The 19,548-nt window shown below is 50.9% G+C and overlaps 1 protein-coding gene across 3 annotated transcripts in view; it reads left to right on the top strand.

Annotated features, from left to right (window-relative positions):
• Window positions 1–19,548, top strand: part of PLXNA2 (plexin A2) — a 166,445-nt gene that overhangs the window by 68,280 nt on the left and 78,617 nt on the right. For 2 of the 3 annotated variants that reach the window (XM_064635876.1, XM_064635875.1), the window contains exon 4: window positions 774–908. In XM_064635876.1, the coding sequence (XP_064491946.1) occupies window positions 774–908 (135 nt within the window). Of the gene's footprint in view, window positions 1–773; window positions 909–8,950; window positions 9,087–19,548 lie in introns of those variants that run through there. The other variant, XM_064635877.1, reaches the window with a different exon arrangement.

Raw genomic sequence — 19,548 nt, 5'->3', positions numbered from 1 at the left:
GAGATGGCACGTTCCTCGGCGGCGGTGCCGCTGGCAGGGACGGGGTTTGTCACAGCCTGGGCAGGTTTTCCTGCAGGAGCAGGGAGTTGTGGTTTGGAGGGATGGATGGATGCTTGGAGCCTGTCAAGCTGAACAGGCCATGTGGCGCTCTGTGAGTTCTGTGCTGGCTCTGCTGGGTTCATCTCACTGAGTCCTGCAAGTATGAAAGTGGCAGCAGCCTCTCCAAGTTTTTAGGCACCAAGTTTTTTAGGCCTCTGTGGCACCAAGAGGTGATGGAGATTGTCTGAGTGTCATTCTGTAGGTGTCTAGAGAATTAAAAAAAAAAACATCTCTGCAGTATCTTGGCTTTGCTGTTGCCTGTAGAGTCTTGTGGTTTTCTTTCAGGCTTATTTTAGAGAGAATCTAAAGAAGTTTATTGCAGCCTTTGTTGCTCCTGGGTGCCAGTGGTCAGTCACAGCACACTGGCACAAAACTGGAACACAGACTGCACAAACTGCAACCACAAAACTTTCTCACTATTTCTCATAGATTGGGAAAATCCCACCAACTTCAGTGGAGAAGGAACCTTTGCTCTAAGTCCTGCACCCACGCTCTGCCTGCTGGCTCTTTGCTCTCTCTCCAGGTTGCGAGCTGAGATTTTGAATTAGATTCCTTTTCCTACCTCCTCCTCCTCCTCCTCCTTCTCCTTCTCTCCATCCCCCTTCCATCCCCCAAAATAAAACCGGAATTTGGCTGCTGTGAAGTCACCTCTAATCTGTTTGTGCTCCTTCCAGATCCGAGCAGATGGTCCTCCCCATGGTGGAATTCAGTATGAAGTGGTGACAGTTTTCAAGGACGGGAGCCCAGTCCTTCGAGACATGGCCTTCTCCATCGACCAGAAGTACCTGTACGTCATGTCAGAGCGACAGGTGAGGCTCTGCTTCCAGATCTCTTTGGTTGTGGCTTCCTCCCATGAGGAATGTGTTGCTGGAGCACATGGAGCTGAGGTGTCCAGCCCCGTGGTGCCGGGGTTGGTGTGGATGGAGCATCAGAGCTCAGATTTATCTGCCTCTGCCCAGAGATGGTTGTCAGTGCTCAGGGGAGAGAGTTGTACCTGCCTGCTCTTGGCTGGAAGGGCTGGGAACTGAGCTGAGCTGCTCAGAGGTGATTTGGGGCTCTGAGCCATCCCTGCCTAGATCCTGAGCCACAGGCATTCCAGACTCGTGCAGCCAGGCTGGCAGGCTGGGGGTTTGCATGACTTTGTCTGAGCATCCTTTATCACAGAACCATTGAAGTTGGAAAAGATCTCCCAGATTATCAAGTCCAAATGATCCCCACCTTGTCCCCCAGCCCAGAGCACTGAGTGTCACGTCTGGTTGTTTCTTGGACACCTCCAGGGATGGGGACTCCACCACCTCCCTGGGCAGCCCCTTCCTTCCAATGCCTGACCACCCTTTCCATGACCAAATTCCTCCTGAAACAGGTGAATTTATGATGGCTTTATTTATCTATTCATTTTATTTATTTATTTATCAGTATATTTGAAGAGGTTGTAGTGAGTGATTCTGCTGCACAGAGGGGGGACCAAGCCCCATTAACACCGAGTCTGCTCTGTGCCATCCTTCACTGTGCCAGTTCTGCTGCTGCCCCGAGGGTGGTGCCCACCCCGGACAGAAAAAGCACAACCAAAATGATTAGGATGGGAATTGATGGCTGACAGTCCACGGGAGTCTGTTGCTTAGGGGAGCCAGCCCGATGTAAATAATCTGGGACCTTCTGTTCTTCTCTGAGACACAAAACCACATGAAGTCCCCACTGTTAAAGCAGATTTCTGGGTTCACTGGCTCTGCTGAGAATTTTATTGGCTGTTACTGAGGACTGTGTAATTCAGATTAATGGAGCTGGTGCCTTGTGGGTGGTGGAGAGAGGGGCAGAGTTGTACCTGAAGGTGTCTGGATGCTGTTAAATCGTTCTGTGGTGAGTTAACCCCCTGGTCACTCCCAGCTTTTCACATCTGCTGGTAAACAAATACCTGCCCTCCCTCCCAGCTGCTCTGAGAGATGCTCCAGGGAGGTGTCAGTGTGAAGGGATCAGGGATGTGCTGGTGGAGGTAGAGAGGGAGCAGCTGTCCCACCAGCTCACCTTGCACTGGGAGCTTCCAGCTCCTCCCAAAGCCAGCAAAACTGTAGGAAAACAAAAAAAAATCGCTTGGTTATTAAGTCATTTATAGCAGGGAATAAATGCTTTTAGAAGAGTGCAAAGTCCTCTCCCTGCTAAGAGACTCAAGTGAATGAATCCCTGTGGTTGAAGGAGGCTTTGTATGCTTGTTGTAGCAACTCAGGGATAGACAGTGCTGTGAACAGCCTCAAATTTAGGATCCCATTCCAGCCTGGACCGGGATTGGATGGTAATAACGAGGATCTAGGCAAACTTTGCAATGGAATTATTTTATTAAAATGTTAGTGCCTGGCCATTTCCTGCAGGAGCCACGTGCTCCTCGTGCTCTCGTCAGGGAGGAAAGAGTCCAGTGTGTATCTCAAACAGTTGAGGAACTGCTTTCATTTGGAGGAGAATCCAGTGGGAATGCCTCCAACTCATCTGTTATGAGGCGAGAGCGCCTTAATATTCATCAAAGCGCTAATTTGCTTAATTGTGAAACAAAAAGATGTGAAGAGAATTAGCAAATAATAGAATATTCCTGGGACGTTAATTCCATTTTCAGCCATGGCTCTGGCAAAGCACTTGCCTTGGGGAGCCTCCAGCATCTGGGGGGTGTTGTGTCTCATTCCTTGCAGGAATTGCCATAGGATTTGCCTTTTGCCCTTGTAGAGGTGTGTGTGCCTTGGGTCCAGAAGTCCCAGCATACCACTGCATATGGATTTTGTCAGCTCCTGTGACCCCAGTGCCCTCATCCTGGCAATGTGATAGTTCAGCAAAGTGGAGGGGAGAATATATTTTACCCTGAGAGCTCTATAAAGGAGGCTGATGATTGAAAAGGGGTCAGCACCACGAGGAGGAGGAAGGTCCAGCAGCTTCAGAGGGCTGAGGCTGTAAATGGTGGGAAGTGCCTTTCAGAAATACTGAGAATACACAGCAAAAAATGTCTTCTGGAGTCTTGAAATTTGGAACAAAACGAAATTCTGCCACAGTTAAAATGACAGAGAGAGCAGCTGTTCTTCCCCGTGAACGTGCTGGGGGAGGATTGTCCAGAGCCTGTGCTTTTAAATCTGTGCTGAGAAAGGAACAGGACACATGCCTGTGTCAAAACATGCCTTTCAAAAAACGGGCTGGGTTTTATTTTTTTTTTTTTGTGGAATTAAGGGAAGAAATGTGCTCCCCAGTGGTGGTGGGGAGCAGGTCCTGAGCCCTCCTGGCTGTGGCTTTGGGCACAGCCCAGCGATGAGATGCAGGGCTCGGTGTAGGGCTGGGATTGTGCTGAATAAACCGAGATGTGGGGATGCTTCCCAACAAAGAGATGTAACATCTCGGCGTGGAGCCCATCCTCCTTCTGTGCTAGCAGCAGCTAGGATCAGCTTTCTGCTGAAATGCATTAGGGAAAGTAGTCACTTCATCCTAAAATCTGGAGTTGTGGTTGTAGGCACAGTCCTTCCCCGCTCCCCTGGCTCCTGTCCCAGCCCTGTCTGTGCTTTGCTCCAATTTTTCCGCACTCCTTTTCGAGCTCTCCATGAGCCTTTCATGTTTCGTTGCCAACTTCTTCCAAAGCAGAATATTTGACATTTGATTTCACTCCCACAAAGCACAGAAGCAACAGTTGCACAGCCCAATCCGGGGGAGAGAAGGATAAAGAAACTTTGCTTCCAAAGGCGCTTGGAGTTCTTTAGGCACCCGAGTTAGGGGTGGTTATTAGGAGCTGTTTCAGGCTTTCTTCCTGCAGCACCTGGTTTCAAATAGCTCTTAGGGGGAAAAGAGAAACGGTCCTGACCCTATTTAAAGCAGCAATTCATTTCTCAGCGTTGCTGTAGCAAACAAACACCATTTCTGCCCACAAGCTGAGCAAGGCTTGGCTGGAGCTGGAGGGTGAGATGTGTTGCATTAGTGGAGTATGTGGGGTTCCAGGGTGGACTAGCAGTGGATCTGTTGGGTGCTGGCAGAGTTACACCATGTCCTGCCCCCAAATTAGCCCTGGGTGCTGGGGTGGGTTGGTGTTGGAGGGACCTTGGTGAGGGGACCTGCACCGTGGCTCTTCTCAGCTGCTGCCCAGCGTGAGCTGCCTCGTGTTTTTCATGGACAGACAAATTCAATTAACAGTTTCTACTAGGGAAAAAAAAAAAGAAAAACCAAGCACAAAATAAAATATTGAAGTGGAATCGGTCACGTTGGTGTCATGACAGGCTTTTGGCTGCTTTGCTGGTGGGATGTGAGGGTGCAACCAGGGCTGGCCCCCAGCGATCAAACGGCAGGTGGGCACAATGCAGTGACAAATGTGGGGCCACCAAGAGCCCCCTTGTTTAAAAACTTCCCATTTCAATACTGAGCCTGTCGCAGAGCCCACACCAGCAACCCCTGCATGTGCAGAGAATCTCTGCTTTCCCAGGGAAAGACTGAGTCTTACAGGAAAAGTGCTGGTTATGTCGAGGAAAAGTGGCTTTATGATTCAGTCCTGAAGCATTAATTGTCTGGGTGTCAGGGAGACGGTTGGTTTTTTTAATGTATGAAAAGCTCAGTGCATTTCAATTAAATCAGCCCTGCAGGCCAAGAGTGATTTTATGACTCCAAGGCTGCAACAACCCCTTTTCCTCGCTGGATGTGCTGCCTGTGCAAGTTCAGGCCATTGCAGGGCTGGTTCCACGTGCAGCAGGTTTGACTTGGCTCCCACTTACACCCCCGGCCGTCCAAGCTCGCCCTGTGAGGGGTGGTGGGCATCCTTCAGCGCTGAGATTGCATAAGCATCAGCAGAACTGGGGCTGAAGATTTCTGCAGCTCTTGATAGAAGGACAAATCTGGCTGTTTTTAAAAGCTGGGAGCGAGCAGAGCCCCATCAAACCCAGGGCAGGCATTGCCAGCTCCAAAAGGTTTCACCACCTGATCAAGGGCTATAAACATGGAAACTAAAAAGCAGCATGATCAAAATACTCACAGGGCTGGTTGGGAGGAACATCCTTGTGCTAGTGGAGAGAAACACAGCTCAGAAGGGTCTCTTCCCTTCCCTGTAGGTCCTGATTCCGAATCAGGGGCTTCCTGCAGGTGCAGGAGGCAGCAGTGGGTGCTGGGAGGTGCACAGGAGCTCCCTCTCCTTTCATTGCCTCTTCCCCACCTGAAAACACGCTGCACCAAGACATACTTTTCCTTCCTGATTTTCCAGCACTTCTTTTTTCAGCTGATGATCTGTCACTTGTTTGTGCTAATCACGTCGAACGCCTTGATGAAGCGCCGAGGTCGTGCCAAGTGGTTCTGCTCCCTGGTGGGTGAAGCAGCACCTTCCTAAGCAAGGACCCGGCCAGGACGTTGTAAATGCAAAATTCATCTCCCATAAACACCCTCCAAAAGCCCTGCACATTTCATTGCCTCAGAAATGCTGCTGCTCTCGGCTCAGCCGGAGCTGCTTTCGTGGTTAATTCTGCCACAGGGGGATGATTTTCATTCCGGTTTTAAATGTGAGAAAGCAGCATCCAGGCTGGCTGGGAACCTCCCCATTCCCCAGGTAGGAATAATAACACATAATCACCCAGTAAACATCAATTAGCACGGCAGAGCTCAGAGGGCCATGGACCTCTGCAGCCTGGGGTGTCCTGGGGGATCCTTTGCTGCTCCTGTGAGTGCTGGATGTTCCACCATCATTCTGCCTGTGGTGCTGAGCCCCTCCGTGCCCATGCCAGGGTAACCTCGGCTTTGGGGAGGCAGGGAGAGTTTGGAGGGCAGAGTTTTATGTGCTCTCATAGAATCTTAGAATGGTTTGGGTTGGAAGCTCATCTTGTCCCACCCCTGCCATGGGCAGGGACACCTTCCACCAGCCCAGGTTGCTCCAAGGCACAACCAACCTGGCCTTGGACACTTCCAGGGATGGGGCAGCCACAGCTTCTCTTCTCAGACCTGCTGCTTTTCCACTGACTGAATTTTCCCCCTCCCTACTCACATACATCATTGTGGCTTTAGGTAAAGAAACTGTCAGTCTATGGTGAGAGCTGGGAAATATTTGCTTTGCAAATGCCCCTGTGTCAGGAGCTGCAGATCTCCAAGGATAATTTGTTGTTTGTCTCCCTGTCCTGTAACCCCAAGATGTTTAAGTCCTGTGAAAACTGCTTTGCTTTGGACTGAACTTTCTGGATGCTGATTGAGAGGGAGGCAGACAGAGCTGCCTGGATGATTTAGAAGAGGTTGGAATTGGAGGGAGGGCTGAGAAAAACAAGGAAGTCCATCAGTCCCGTAGTGGTGAGGCTGTAAATACTGATGGTGTCCTGAAAAGAACTGAGAAAACACGATAAAAAATGCAAGAGATGTGGATAAAAGGGTCTGGAGTCATCAAGAGGGAAAAAATGAACTGATTAAATTTTTAACTACATTATCTGCTAGTTGAACAGCCAGTTAGCTGGACATAATCTTAGCAAACTTTGAACACTGGCACAGGGGAAAAAGCTCAGCTGAATCCCACCAGAGGTGTCCAAAATCCTGCCTTCCATCAACTCCTCCACCTGCTCATCCTGTGCCAGTGCCCGTGTGGATCATCAGGGGTGCAGTGGGACTTGTTGGCCCCGTCTTGGTGTGACCCTCATTGTCACCAGCCTGGCTGGGACCTCCTCCAGCACATTGGGGAGCAGAAACACTCTTGCCCAACTTGTGCTCTTCCATGATCACTGCCAGAATCCCAGAATGGTTTGGGTGGAAGGGTCCTTAAAGCCCATCTCATTGCACCCCCTGCCATGGGCAGGGGCAGCTTTCACTAGACCAGGTTGCTCTGAGCCCCATCCAGCCTTTTCCCATAAGCTGGGACAAACAGGGGTAGAACAGGGGGATGAAAGAGGGGGTTCAAGATGGGGAGAGAATCCCCATGTTGTCCTGGATGAAGGGCTGTGCTCCACGGGGAGGTTTGCCCAGCTCTGTGCCATCCTCTTCCACCACCACCTGCTCCTGCTCCACTCCTAAAATTCATGACTTGCTGCAGTTTTTTTCCGCTTCCCTCCCTTGTAGTCAATTAGGAATAATTAAGAATTTCAGCTCAAAACTTGTCTGAGATCATTAACAATATCTACCTGACAAGAAGGATGTGTTAATTAACATCAATTGACCAAAAAGCTGCAGCCCAGCCAGGTGGGACAACCTGCTGTCTCATCTCCTGCCCTGCTGACAGTCCATTTGTCAGGCCTGCAGAGCTCTGGCCGTGCCGGGGCTGACGTAGTGGTGCCCAGACTGGTTCCAGTCCATCCCTACAACCCCCCATCTGGCTGGGATTTATGTACAGACACAAAACATTCAACCATTCGAGTGGGGGGGAGGTTCTGTCTCACAAGTCTTTGAGGTAACAAATACTTTAAGGATAAACTTTCCGGGAAGAAGTGGTAAAAAATCCGCTCCGGTGTAACCTCGGGGTCAGGGGGGTTTGTTTTTTCTAGATGAGTTATATTTTAGACATTGCTCATGTGGTTGTTCCTTTCAAGTGCTGGCTGGCTTTGCTTTCAGTTTGTTTGTTTTGCTTTGGTTTTTCTTTGTGCTGGGCTGTTTCTTCCCCTGCCAGTCACAGCCACAGGGTTCCCATGTGTTTGCTTCGGCGTTTGCTTCCCTTCCCAATTCCTCCCCTTCCACGGACCTATTGTTTAATTTTCATGCCAGCAGCCACAGTCCTGAAATATTTCTAGAATTTCCCTTACGTGCACATACACAGGCACAAATCCTCAGCTCACCAGAGCTTTGGGAGTCTGTATGGGGACAGTTGACATCCTCAGTAGCTGCAGGAAGGTCTAACGTCCCTCCAGATTTGATGTCACCAGCCCTGCTCCATCCTGAAAGCAAGATGAGATCACAGAATTATTGAATCACAGACTGATTTGGGTTGGGAGGGACCTTAAAACTCATCTTGTTCCATCCCCTGCCATGGGCAGGGGCACCTTCCACTAGCCCAGGGACACCTTCCACTAGCCCAGGGACACCTTCCACTAGCCCAGGTTGCTCAGAGCCCCATCTCTGTGGATGCTGCTGCTGCTCATGGCTGGCTTTGAGCAACGCAGGGAATGCTGCAGAGCAGTGGCTTTGCTGCAGGATTTCATGTCTGGATGGACAGACAGACACAGATCTCCTTCCTTAACAGCAGCAAGGAGAGAGGGAGAGGATTGTGTTCCCGAGAGAGAAAATGGCTCGGAGGAGAAATCTGAAATTTCACACTCATTGCTCAGCGATGGAATTTAACAGCAAACCTCAGATTCCTCTTCCTCTTTCACAGAGCTCTTTAAACTTTCTCTCTTCCCCCTTTCTGTGATAGTTTGTCTTCCCAGCAAATGAGTTTGGCGGGTACTGAGCCGGTGAGGAGGGGAATTGCTCACACCGGGCGCTAACAGAAAAGAAACATAACTCACAATATGGTGAGGGGAGCTCTGAAATTGCACAAATTATTCTATTTTATACTTTAATTAGTTTGAATTAGCAATGGGAATAGATGCATAAAATGATCCAGTGAAGGGTGAAATGGAAAAAGGGATATGGTGTGGAGGATCACTTTATTATTATGGGGTTTGCAGGGAGTAAGCACAGACAATGTGCAGGCGCTTCCCCCGAGGGATCTTCTCCCTGTGAGCTCAGAGCTGAGGACTGTCCCTTCCCTGGAAGTGTTTGCCCCATCCCTGGAAGTGTTTGCTTCATCCCATCAAGTGTCCAAGGCCAGGCTGACTCCCAGCTCTTCCTTGGTCCTCAGTGACTGAGTTCTGTGGCTCAGAGTGGCAGAAGGATTTAAGGAAGTTCAAATCCACCCTGACTCTCAACCTCTGAGCATCCTTTGCTTTTTTTTTCTCTTCTTCCCCTCAAGGTTCTGAAAAGTTCCCCCGAATCAGGTGGAACTTGAATCAAGTTCCTGCAGATTCCAGGTTGGTTGAAAATGATGGATGTGCCCCGGGGAAACTGCCTGTAATGGTGTTGCAAGCTGGGACTAAATATAAAAGTTAAGGCTGGTTGTAAAGCAGGAAAAAAACAACTTTTTGTGGTGTTTGCTCTTGTTCTCCCTCCTCCTTCCCTGGAAAAATATTTCCCCTGTTAAAACTTTGCTGTAGAAAAAAATGTGGAGTTTTTCTAGAGCGTGGGTATGGAAGAAGGTTTCCCTGGGAAGCCTGGGATGTTTCTGGAAAAGCAGGCAAGTTCAGCATCCCAAATGAAAATCCTGAGCACCAAACCTGGTGGAGGTCCTGGCCAGAATTAAGCAAGAAACCCCTCTATCCCTGGAGGTCCCTCCATCCCTGGGGGTCTCTCCATCCCTGGGGGTCCCTCCAGCCCCATCCCTGTGCCGTCCTCGGGAGTCACTTGATAACTCTGGCATTTCTGGCCGATGCTTGTGAGGAGAAGGGGCTCCATTAATAATCTTCTATTTATTTTAGCAGCGTGCAGGAATGTGCCCAGCAGACTAAACACTCCATCCTCCCCCCTGAGCTGCCGTGCCCAGGGCTGTGCTTGGGACTGGCCCTGCCAAGTCTGCTGGGGGCCAGACTGAGAGGGGCAACAACAGTGAGGTCCTGGAAGATTCTGTGTAGGTGTTAAACGAATCATTTTTATTGGAATCAAGCTTAGAACGTGTTCCTTGCCCAGGGAGGTTGTTGTTTTCCCTCTTTTTTTTTTTTCCTCTGTCTTTTTCACTGGCTCTTTGCACAAACCCCACCACCCTGTGAATGTTTTGCTCTCAACTAACAGATTTATCCTCCCCAAAGATGGAGCAGCAATATCACTGTTTAGATGAGGAGTTGAAGCATGGAGGTGCTACGTGACCTATCCTAAGTCACACAGGAAATCTGTGAAACCTCCCAAATCCTTAGTCCCACAACCGAGGACCTTCATTTCTTTCAGTCTTCATTTCATCACTGCTCAGGTCGATGTTCTGTAGTCACAGTGAGGTGAATGTGGGAAGAGAAGGCTTGGTTTGCAGTGACAAACAGTCTGTAAAGACTTCATCAATTTGAGCATCACCTTCCCAGCTGTGGTTGGTCTTACAGACTCTCAGAAAAGTGCCTTTAAACTGAATAAATTTTCCTGCAGGGGTGATTTCAGTGCACAAAATCACCTTGAAAGCATCAGTGCCTGTCCCAAGGGGGATGCTCCTTGAAGGTGATGAAAGTGGGGTGGACATCATGGTGCTGTGCATATGGACAGGTCCCTGGGAGCTTGGGGAGCATGTTCCCATCCCAGCAGAGCAGCTGGAAGTGGCCATAGCCAGAGGCAAGTTTCCAGGCTTGACCGAGCAATGGGTTGATCCGTCGTGGCAGCCCTTGAGGTTCAGAGGAGATTTTGTGTGTGTTGTTGCTGCCAAGATACACCTGTGAGTATTTATAGATCCTGGGTTGTTCTTCTTCCCAGACTGGGAACTTTCTCTTTTTCCTCCAAACCTTCTTGAACTCTCAGGGCCAAACTTCTGGGTTTGATGGCAAAAAACGAAGCTCGAGTGCCCATGTCACACAGAGCATCTCCATGGCCCTGTCCTCCCCAGGTATGGACAGAACAGCATCACAGACAAAGCAGGACAGAGAATTTTGTGCTTTAAACTGTCCTAAGGGCTCACCCAGTGGGTTTCTGCTGCAGCTGCAGAGAAAACAGAGAGGCAGAACCACTCTATAATCCACCCACCCTGCCACGACTGCTCACCTTTCTTTGTTAAGAAGAAACTGGAAGTGTTGGGTGTTTTTTTTTACTCTAAGGTGGCAGGAAAAGACTGTGCTTCAGATGCTGGTTATCCTTCCAGTCTGCTGACTGCAGCCCAGAGGGCTGCTCAGTTGCAGAGGAGTTGGCACGAGCGTTTTGGAGCGTGCTGGAAGCTGGCATGTGAATACTGCTTTATCCTGGCCTTCAGATGGAGCAAAATATTGCCTCAAATGTGTATTTCTGCCATCAGGGTGGCCATGGACGTCTCAGAGGAGGAGGAGGAGGAAGGTTTTGAGGCAGGAGTTGCTCGCGTTGCACCAAGTTTGGGTGGGTTTAGGGGTATTTTAAGCGACGAGCGCCACTCTGAAGTTGTGCCACCAAAAGCAGTGACACATTGCCTCCTCCCCTCCCTGGCTCCACTTCAGAGTGTGTCTCTCCAGTTTCTCTTGCAACACATATTTATCTGCTCCGTGCCCTTATGGCTGTTTAATTAGCATTCATGTTTCCTTTCAAATAGAAATGGAGTTGAGTGCTCAGAGAGCTGGAGCGACTGCACGGGCGAGGGCACCACGTGGGCGGGACGGTGCCTGCTGCTCTCACACCACGTGCTGGGGAAGGACCTGGAGGAGACCAAATTAGGTTGTCAAGGCATCAGAGATGCTTTCGAATAATTGAATTAAAAGACCCTTTTGGAATCCTATTTCCAGCAGAGGAGAAATAAGGAGATCTGAGGAGTACTGGGGGGGGCCAGGAACAAGCCCCGAGCACTGAGGGTCTCTCAGCAGCTGAGGTGGATGGAGGGGTTGGAAACAGATGATCTTTAAGGCCCCTCCCAACCCAAACCATTCTAGGATTCTGGGATTCTAAGCCTGTCAGAGGCAGGGCTGTTCCTTTTGCTTCTCTGGTGACACCCTTAATGGTCCTGTCAGTGCTGTGGCCTCCAGTGCCACATCCAAACCAAAACAGCCAAAATCAATGGATATTTTGGGTAGGATTTGGTCAGGGCTTGCTGCCTGCCCAGCTGATCGTGCTGGTTGCCTGGGCAAAGGCTCTATAACTGGGTCAGCCCCTGCTAGACCCAGCTGAAGTGGACCCACAGGAGCATCTCCAGCTCATCTGCTGGAATAAGGACTGTACTTAACACTACGGATCATGAATGATGTTTGCTTTGCCCCCTAACAAGCCACAGTTGTTTTAGGCTTTTTCCCATCCATTTAAGTGACTCACAGGCAGACAACTGTCAGTGCCTTGGGTGCTATTAATACCTCCTTAAGAACACGATTGGAAGTATTTTTGTTTCTGTTTTATTTGGGGGGGAAATCAGCGGGAAGGACGGGTTTTGAAAAAATAACTCCTCCTTGTGTGGCTGGGCCTCTGTCTAAGTGAGTCCTGCCCACAAAAACAATTTGCTTAAAATCCATCCAAAAAAGAGCTGACCACACTGTTATTTGGAGAAGCTGTGCCAGAAACAGCATTCCTGTGCCTGCAGAGGGGAGTGTGTGCAAGCTCCAGTTAGTCAAAAACAGGCTGGATTTTTCCATTTTAGGTCTTTGCACGGTCCCTGGACTCAGTTTGGTCCCTGGCATCTCGTCCAAGCAGGATTCTGGAGGAAGTGTTGAATTTGTAGGAGAAGCATCCCTGTAAGGCAGAATTGTGGGATTGGGGGTCTGGGTTTAGGTTTTCTTTAGGTGTGGATCTGCTGCAGCAGAGGATGCACCAATCCAGAAAAACTGTATCCCATCCAACAAAGCACCTCGATCCATCAGAGTCCATAAGGGGATCACAGAATCCCAGAATATCCTGAGTTGGAAGGGACTTACAAGGGTCATCAGCATCCAACCCCTGGCCCTGCACAGGACAACCCCAGAATCCCACCATGTGCCTGAAAGCATTGTCCAAATGCTGGGTTGTAGTTGGGTTTTGGTTGGGTTTAAGAGAATTTCAAGCCACGAGCACAGTTCTGAATGTGAGGCACCAAAAGCACATGTTGCCTCCTGCCCTCCCTGGCTCCACTTCAGAGTGTGCTGGTGGTGTTGTCCAAAGGCTGGGGTGACTGGTTTGGGGCTTTCCTTGTCCTTACAGAGGTGCAGTGGCACCACAGTTCCACCCCACATGCAGAGAGAGGCCCCAGACAGCCCCCTGGTCCCCTCCTGGGGTGTCTGTGGGGATGGGAGCAGTGCTGCTCATCCAGCTGGACTCCTGCATGGTGGAAGGAGAGGTGAGAAGGGCATTTAGACCCCAGCTGGCAATTACCTACCTGTTCCTAATGGACTCAATGTGGCCCCCATAACCATAAATTTTCCTGGCTTGGGTCAGTTCAAATTGGAGCCTTAATGCTGTAGGAAGGGCAGGGTTTGATTTTATTTCTGTGCTCTGTGTAATCACACTGATAGCAGCAGTGGAACAGCCCTGAATGATGGGTGACAAGAGCAGGAGAAGGCACCTCCTGAGCTCCTTGTTGTTACTGTCTTTGGGTGCAGAGGAAAATGTGTAGGCTCCAGGCTAGATGGTGTAAATCTCGTTAGAAAGCCATTCCCAGCTAATGAAACCCTGGGAGAGAGGGATTTGGCTTCCCAGCCCTTCAGCCTTGTAGCAAAGGCTGGAATAAATCCATCTTCAGTTATGTGTGGGCTGCCCTCCCCTCTCCCCCAGTGCCAGGGTGTATTTATTGGTGGCGTGGTCGTTCGAGATCAGCTGCAGGTCAGCAATTTGCTGCATCTGCACCTGAATAATTTCAAGTGATAATTATCTTCTCTTAAAAAAATAAACAAAAAAAACCCCCCAAAACAACAACAACAACAAAACCAAAAAATAAACACTAGCGTGCAAAGAATTCCACCTGATTTTTAATCGTTCTATAGGGCCAGGGAACAGACATGTAAATAATTGTGCCTCCCCCACGGCGAGCTCTGCTGGGCGATGGGTATTAATTCCAGGGGCCAGAGCTGTTAAGGAAAGCTGTTGAAACGAAGTATCCGAGATAAATGCCTCTCATCTCTCCCTGTTTGTGTAGGCTGAGAATGTGCCTGCCACAGCCACAGATTCCCACTCGGGGTCATGTTTGTTTGGCTGCGACTTTATTGCTCTAAGCGTGAATTTACCAGCTCCTGCTGCGTGAAATACGATTGTCTTTGTCCTCCTGTGCTTGGTGGCCATTACGGTGTTTGCTGAAGTTTTGAGTGCATCTGCTGCCTTGTTTGGTCTTATTAATATGAAGATGTGGCAGAGACACAGGCTCTGGTGTTCAGCTGCGGGATCTGTGCCTGGATGTGTTCCTCCTCTGTGGGTTTGGGGGTGATTTTGGCAGGTTTGGGGTTGATTTGGAGACTCTGACACTCAGGGCCTGCTGCCATCCGTGTGCCTGCAGAGATCTGGAATGCCTCGTGTTCCAGTGCCTTCCCTTCCCATCACAGCCTCTCGCTGCAGGCACAGGAATCTGCTCTGCTCTCTGCTTTTTCCTGTTTTATCTGCTTTTTTCTCTCACCTGCCTTATCTAATCATAAAATCCCAGAATGGTTTGGGTTGGAAGGGACCTTAAAGATGATCCAGTTCCAACCCCCTCCCATGGGCAGGGACACCTTCCACTAGCCCAGGTTGCTCCAAGCCCCATCCAACCTGGCCTTGGACACTTCCAGGGATCCAGGGGCAGCCACAGCTTCTCTGGGCACCCTGTGCCAGGGCCTCCCCACCCTGACAGGGAAGGATTTATTCCCAATATCCTAATGCATTCAGATAGGGAGGAGCTTTTTCCCCCTTGGTGTCTCACTGGTCCAGCTCAGGGTTTGCTGTTTATCCTCCAAGTGTTCCTTTTGTTGCTGCCCTGGCCAAGCCTGCGGGGCTGGGGGACAGTGCCCAGCACTGGGGACATCCCTGCACAGCCCACGGGCCCCTCGGGGCTTTGGGCAGCACAGAGGGCATGGCTGTGGCACTCCCTGGCTGTGGGCAGGCACAGGCTCTTGCCAGAGGAGTCGGTGGAGGGTTTCAGGCTGTCACTGTTTGGTAAATATGTCCTCGCTTTAATGTAACAGACTTTTTCCTTGTTTGAAAACAACCTGGGAAATTGGCTGATTTGCTTGTGTAACAAAAGGGGCTGGGGGAAGCAAAATCAGCTCTGCCTTCCTGCCATAGATGAAGGAAAACATATAACCCTCAGTAGGATGAGATATAAATATATATATATCTCTCTCACAGAATATCCTGAATTGGAAGGGACCCACAAGGGGGTGTATATATATGTGCATATATATATATATATATATTTCCGACAGTTGAGATGGAAATCCAGCAGTACAGAAGCATCCAGGCCCTTTTGGGACACACAGGCTGCTGGAAATATTTTCATTGTTTTGCATTCCCTTTACCCCTGCCTGTCCCAAAGAACAGAGGGTATCCTGTGCATATAATGAAGTCTCTGAAGGTTTGAATACTATATTTTTCCGCCTCTGACTAATCTTTTTTAATGCTTGACAGCCTCATGTTCTGTAATTGAATGCGTTTTATTTAGAAAATAACATTTAGTGCCACTTTGGATTTCCAATTATTCTTCAATCGGACTTTGAGGGCCTGATGTCTTTGTCATTTTGATATGTGCAAAAGATGGCAACATCAGAGCAGCCAACAGCAAATTATTTCCACTACTGATTACCAGGCTTGGGAGGAAAATATGCAGCGACAAATTTAGTCTCGGCATAAATGTATTAAAATGAGTTAAAGTGTTGCACCAGCGGCATCTTTGTGCGGATGGGAAGCACCAGCCTGCCTCCATCCTGCAGGTTTCTCCAACAACCAGGGAATATTTTTGGGTGAGGGGAAGGGGAGAGACTCAGTGACAGTGGAAAAGCCTCCAGGGAATGGAAGCTGCAGTGATGCCAACTGGATCTGTCTGAAGGGCTCCTGGTGGGCGTTAAGGTGACACCTCTGTGCAGGAGGAAAAGCTGCCCAACACTAAATCCATTATAATAACCACAAAGGACTTGTTGGAAGAGGAGGAGCTGCCTGCTCCCACCTCGTGGGTGTCCTTCATGCTCAGAGAGGGCACAGCAGCTTGATCTGAAACTGTGTCAGGCAGGGTCAGGTTGGATCTCAGGAGAAGGTTCTTCCCCCAGAGGGTGGTTGGCACTGACCAGGCTCCCCAGGGCAGTGGGCACGGGCCCAAGGCTGCCAGAGCTCCAGGAGGGTTTGGACAACACTCTCAGAGACAGGGTGGGATTTTGGGATGTCCTGTGCAGGGCCAGGAGCTGGACTGGATGATTCTTGTGGGTTCCTTCAGCTCAAGACATTTCTTCATTCTGTGAGTCTTTTCCTGCCTGTACAAACTGCTGGTGTGGCCCCCCCTACACTGACTGTGCACCTCTGCCCAGCAAGGCTGGTCAGCCCTGCAGAATTCCACAGCCTGGGAATCAAGGCAGAGCAACATGACGTTCCTGTTTGTCTAAATCTGCTCTTTGAGTCTAAACTATTCCTTCAGGGCTCCTCTCTAGCCTTGAGAGAGCAAGTCTGGCACCTTATCATAGGGCGAGACGCCCCAGGTTACCACAGGCAGGGTCAGCCTGGTGCTCTGTCCGTGTGTATCCCTATGGGAAAAGTAAAAAGCCATGTCAGAGCAGTAAATTGGGATAATCCAATGGATTTTCTTGAGTCTCCAGTGCAGACAATATGTTCAGCTCCAGCCCAAACTGGTCCCGTGGTGGCCTGGGCGGGAGGTGTGAGTGGCTGCGTGGGCACCTGCTGTGCTGGGAGCAAACACGACACCTTAGAATCCAAAAAACCTTGTGTTTTGACAGCTCTTTGTGCTTCTCTGTTCTGACGTGGCCCTGAAGCTTTGCTGTGTTGTCTCCTGAGATGTTCTTTTTGGTCCTCACCCCCTCACTGACGTGCCTGTGTGTGATAAGGGGCCGGTGTGCTACAGCCGCCACGGGACAGTGGGTTTCTTCTGTGGGGAGAAGGGCTTAAAGCTCATTTTCTTTCAGACTTAGAGAGTTTGGGAATATACTTAGGAGGGTTCATTTCTCACATTGGTGGTCAGGTTCCTAAATTATTTTTGACAGCCGTATGTAATGATATACAAATGGGAAAGTGATGGAGTAGCAGAAAATTGACTGGCAAGGACGGCGTAATGCAGTTGGAGAGCAATCCTTGCTAAAAAGCCGTGGAGACTCCGGCAGTGTTCCTGGAGCAAACATGGAGCAGGACCCACCGTCAGCCTGTGAGAGCAGCAGTGATACGACTCTGTGACCTTTAAAGCTACTTAGGGCATTCAAATGCTCTGGATTTTCAAGGCTCTGTAAAATTACACAAACCGGCCGTGCCTGTGACTTTCCTCCCAGGTTTCCACAGCATTTCAACAATTTAAGAACCCTGAAATGGTTCAAAAATGGGGAATTGAGGGTTGCTTGTGCTCCTGTGTTGCATGCAGCGGATCTTTGTGACTGGCTGTGGAGAAGATCTGAGCAGGGGCTGGGGTGGCTGTACTGAATCTCCCCAACTTTGCCCCAAAGCTCATTGCTCCCTAGGAAAGGCAACATCCCGTGGGATGTGGGCATCTAAGGGATGAACCTTGCAGCCCTATCAGCCAGGCTACATAGAATCCTACAATATGCTGAGTTGGAAGGGACCCACAAGGATCATTGAGTCCAACTCTTGGCCCTGCACAGGACATCCCAAAATCCCACCCTGTCCCTGAGAGTGTTGTCCAAACACTCCTTGAGCTCTGGCAGCTTTGGAGCCATGCCCACTGCCCTGGGGAGCCTGGTCAGTGCCCGACCTAGCCTTGGATGTGTGATGCTGTGCTGGGAAAGCAGGCAGAGGCAAATGGGCACTGAAGGAGCTGGAGGGGCTGGACACCCTCATTTTCTGCTCAGCCCCTTCTCCGGGTAAAGCTGCTGTTGGATAATCATGTCAGTCACAGGCGAGGTGCAGGGCAGAGCCGAGGTTGGGCTCTTTAAATGATCCTCGCGTGTGCCAAGAAAACAAACAGAAAGGGCCAGTCAAAGCTTTTCAGTGTCACTGACACCCTCGGACGTGCCAGAGCCGGCAACAAAGGCGGCATTGTGGGGCAGCACAGCCCGCGGGGCTGTCGGGAGCGGGCAGATGCGGGGCTGCCCACCCTGCTGTGCCGCGGCCGGGGGGACACGTGGGGTCCCTGTCAAGGTGGGTGGCAGGACACGTCCTCCCGGGCAGCCTCGGGCTTTCTCCTGAGCGAGGAGAGTGAAGAAAATGTGGCCTCTGTGTCCCAGTGCGTGCCAGGGGTGGCAAGTGGCCAGACACTCAAAAGGGGGGGTTCTGTACGGGCAGGGGTGGGGAGAAGGCGTGTGGGAGGGGGAACTCCGGCCCTGCCTCTGAGATGGGCAGGAGAGGGGTGGCATTAGGATAATGACCTCAAAACAGGGTGCCACGAGCATTTTTGGGCACACCTTGTCTCGGTGCCAGGCAGAGACCTTGAGCCCATGAAGCTCTGGCTAAAGATCAGCCTGGGAATGGACACAGGGCACCGCTGCAGCCCTTGTGCTGTGCCCCCCCTGTGCAGCCCTCACTGACACTGGTCCCTCAGCTATAAACTGAGGATAACGTTTCATCTGCTTCTGGGAGCAGCTGTGGTCTGTTATTCCGTGTGTACACATGTTGCCCATTCCAGCAGGGCCACAACTTCTCCCTAATCCCTCCGGGCACGCCAGAAATGCGGGGAACCCGCTGCCCTCCCAGGGCACCGGGTGCTGGTGTGGCCTCAGGTCTGTGGGTTTGGCCCGTTTGGTCCATGCAGTAGTGGAGCCAGGCAAGGGTTAAGCGCAGGGCCCCACTGGAGAGGGGGAAATAACCCGAGGGAGCCGTGGGGTCCCTCTCGCTGGGCTCCAGCTGCCTCCCGTGCATATGCTGCTCATTTTTCATACTGAACACAGCTGCCGCCAGCATCCCCGTCCCACCCCTGTTCCTGCCAGTTTTATGAGGGAAGAATAAAGAGGGGGAACATAGAACTGCGGAGGTTCATTTGCCAATTGTCAGGCTGCCGGTGCATCAGGAATAGAGTCATCGCTCTGCGTCCCCGCCGCAGAGCCGGGGCTGCGCCGGCAGCGTTTCATTAGCGGCGTTATTTATTTATCCACAGCCCCCCCCGAGCGGCTCTCCTTTGTGGAAGGATGTCCCTGCTTTAACCGGGGTGGTTTTGGCCTTGATCAGCTCGCTCCACGTGCGGGTGGGACGGGAGCAGCTGCCTCTCCCAGGGGTGCGGCCGTTCCCGTGCCGCGGGGCTGCGATCGATCCCATCAGCCGGGGCAGGCGGGAGCGCTGGGCTCTGGCAGAGCCCGCCGGCTGCCCCTCTGCCTTTAGCCTGGTAATTAGGAGCTCTCAGAGAGAGGGAAGAGAGGTCACACGTGGAGTGGGCCTATTAACCCCGTCCCTTGCCAGCTACCCTGCGGAGAAATGCCCTTGGAGCAGCTGCTCCGGTGCGGGCTTCCAGCAGGAAGGCAGCTGAGGGGAGGGAAGATCCCCTTCCAGCTCTGCTGCCCCAGCATCATTTGCCTCCCGTGGGAGGTTTGCAGCTGAAAAAGATAATTTAGACTAAATTTTGTCCAGAAGTGATGGTATCATGTCTTTCATATGGCAGAGAGAACCACCGTGGCCATTCCCTGTGCCCCATTCCCTGCCAGAGGCAGCAGACAGGGCAGGTCATGTATCCAGCAGCCCTTCTCCTGGTTTTGTCATCCCCAGGTTGTCCTTAATGAACTGATCTGTGCAGGTCTGTTCAATGCCATCTACTTTCAGCCTCCTGGGGCAACGATTTGCAGTTCC

The sequence above is a fragment of the Pseudopipra pipra genome, chromosome 25 (genome assembly GCF_036250125.1).
Source record: "Pseudopipra pipra isolate bDixPip1 chromosome 25, bDixPip1.hap1, whole genome shotgun sequence".
Taxonomy (NCBI): Eukaryota; Metazoa; Chordata; class Aves; order Passeriformes; family Pipridae; genus Pseudopipra; species Pseudopipra pipra.
Note: the sequence above shows the minus strand (reverse complement) of the source record. Positions and strands in the feature narration are given on the sequence as shown.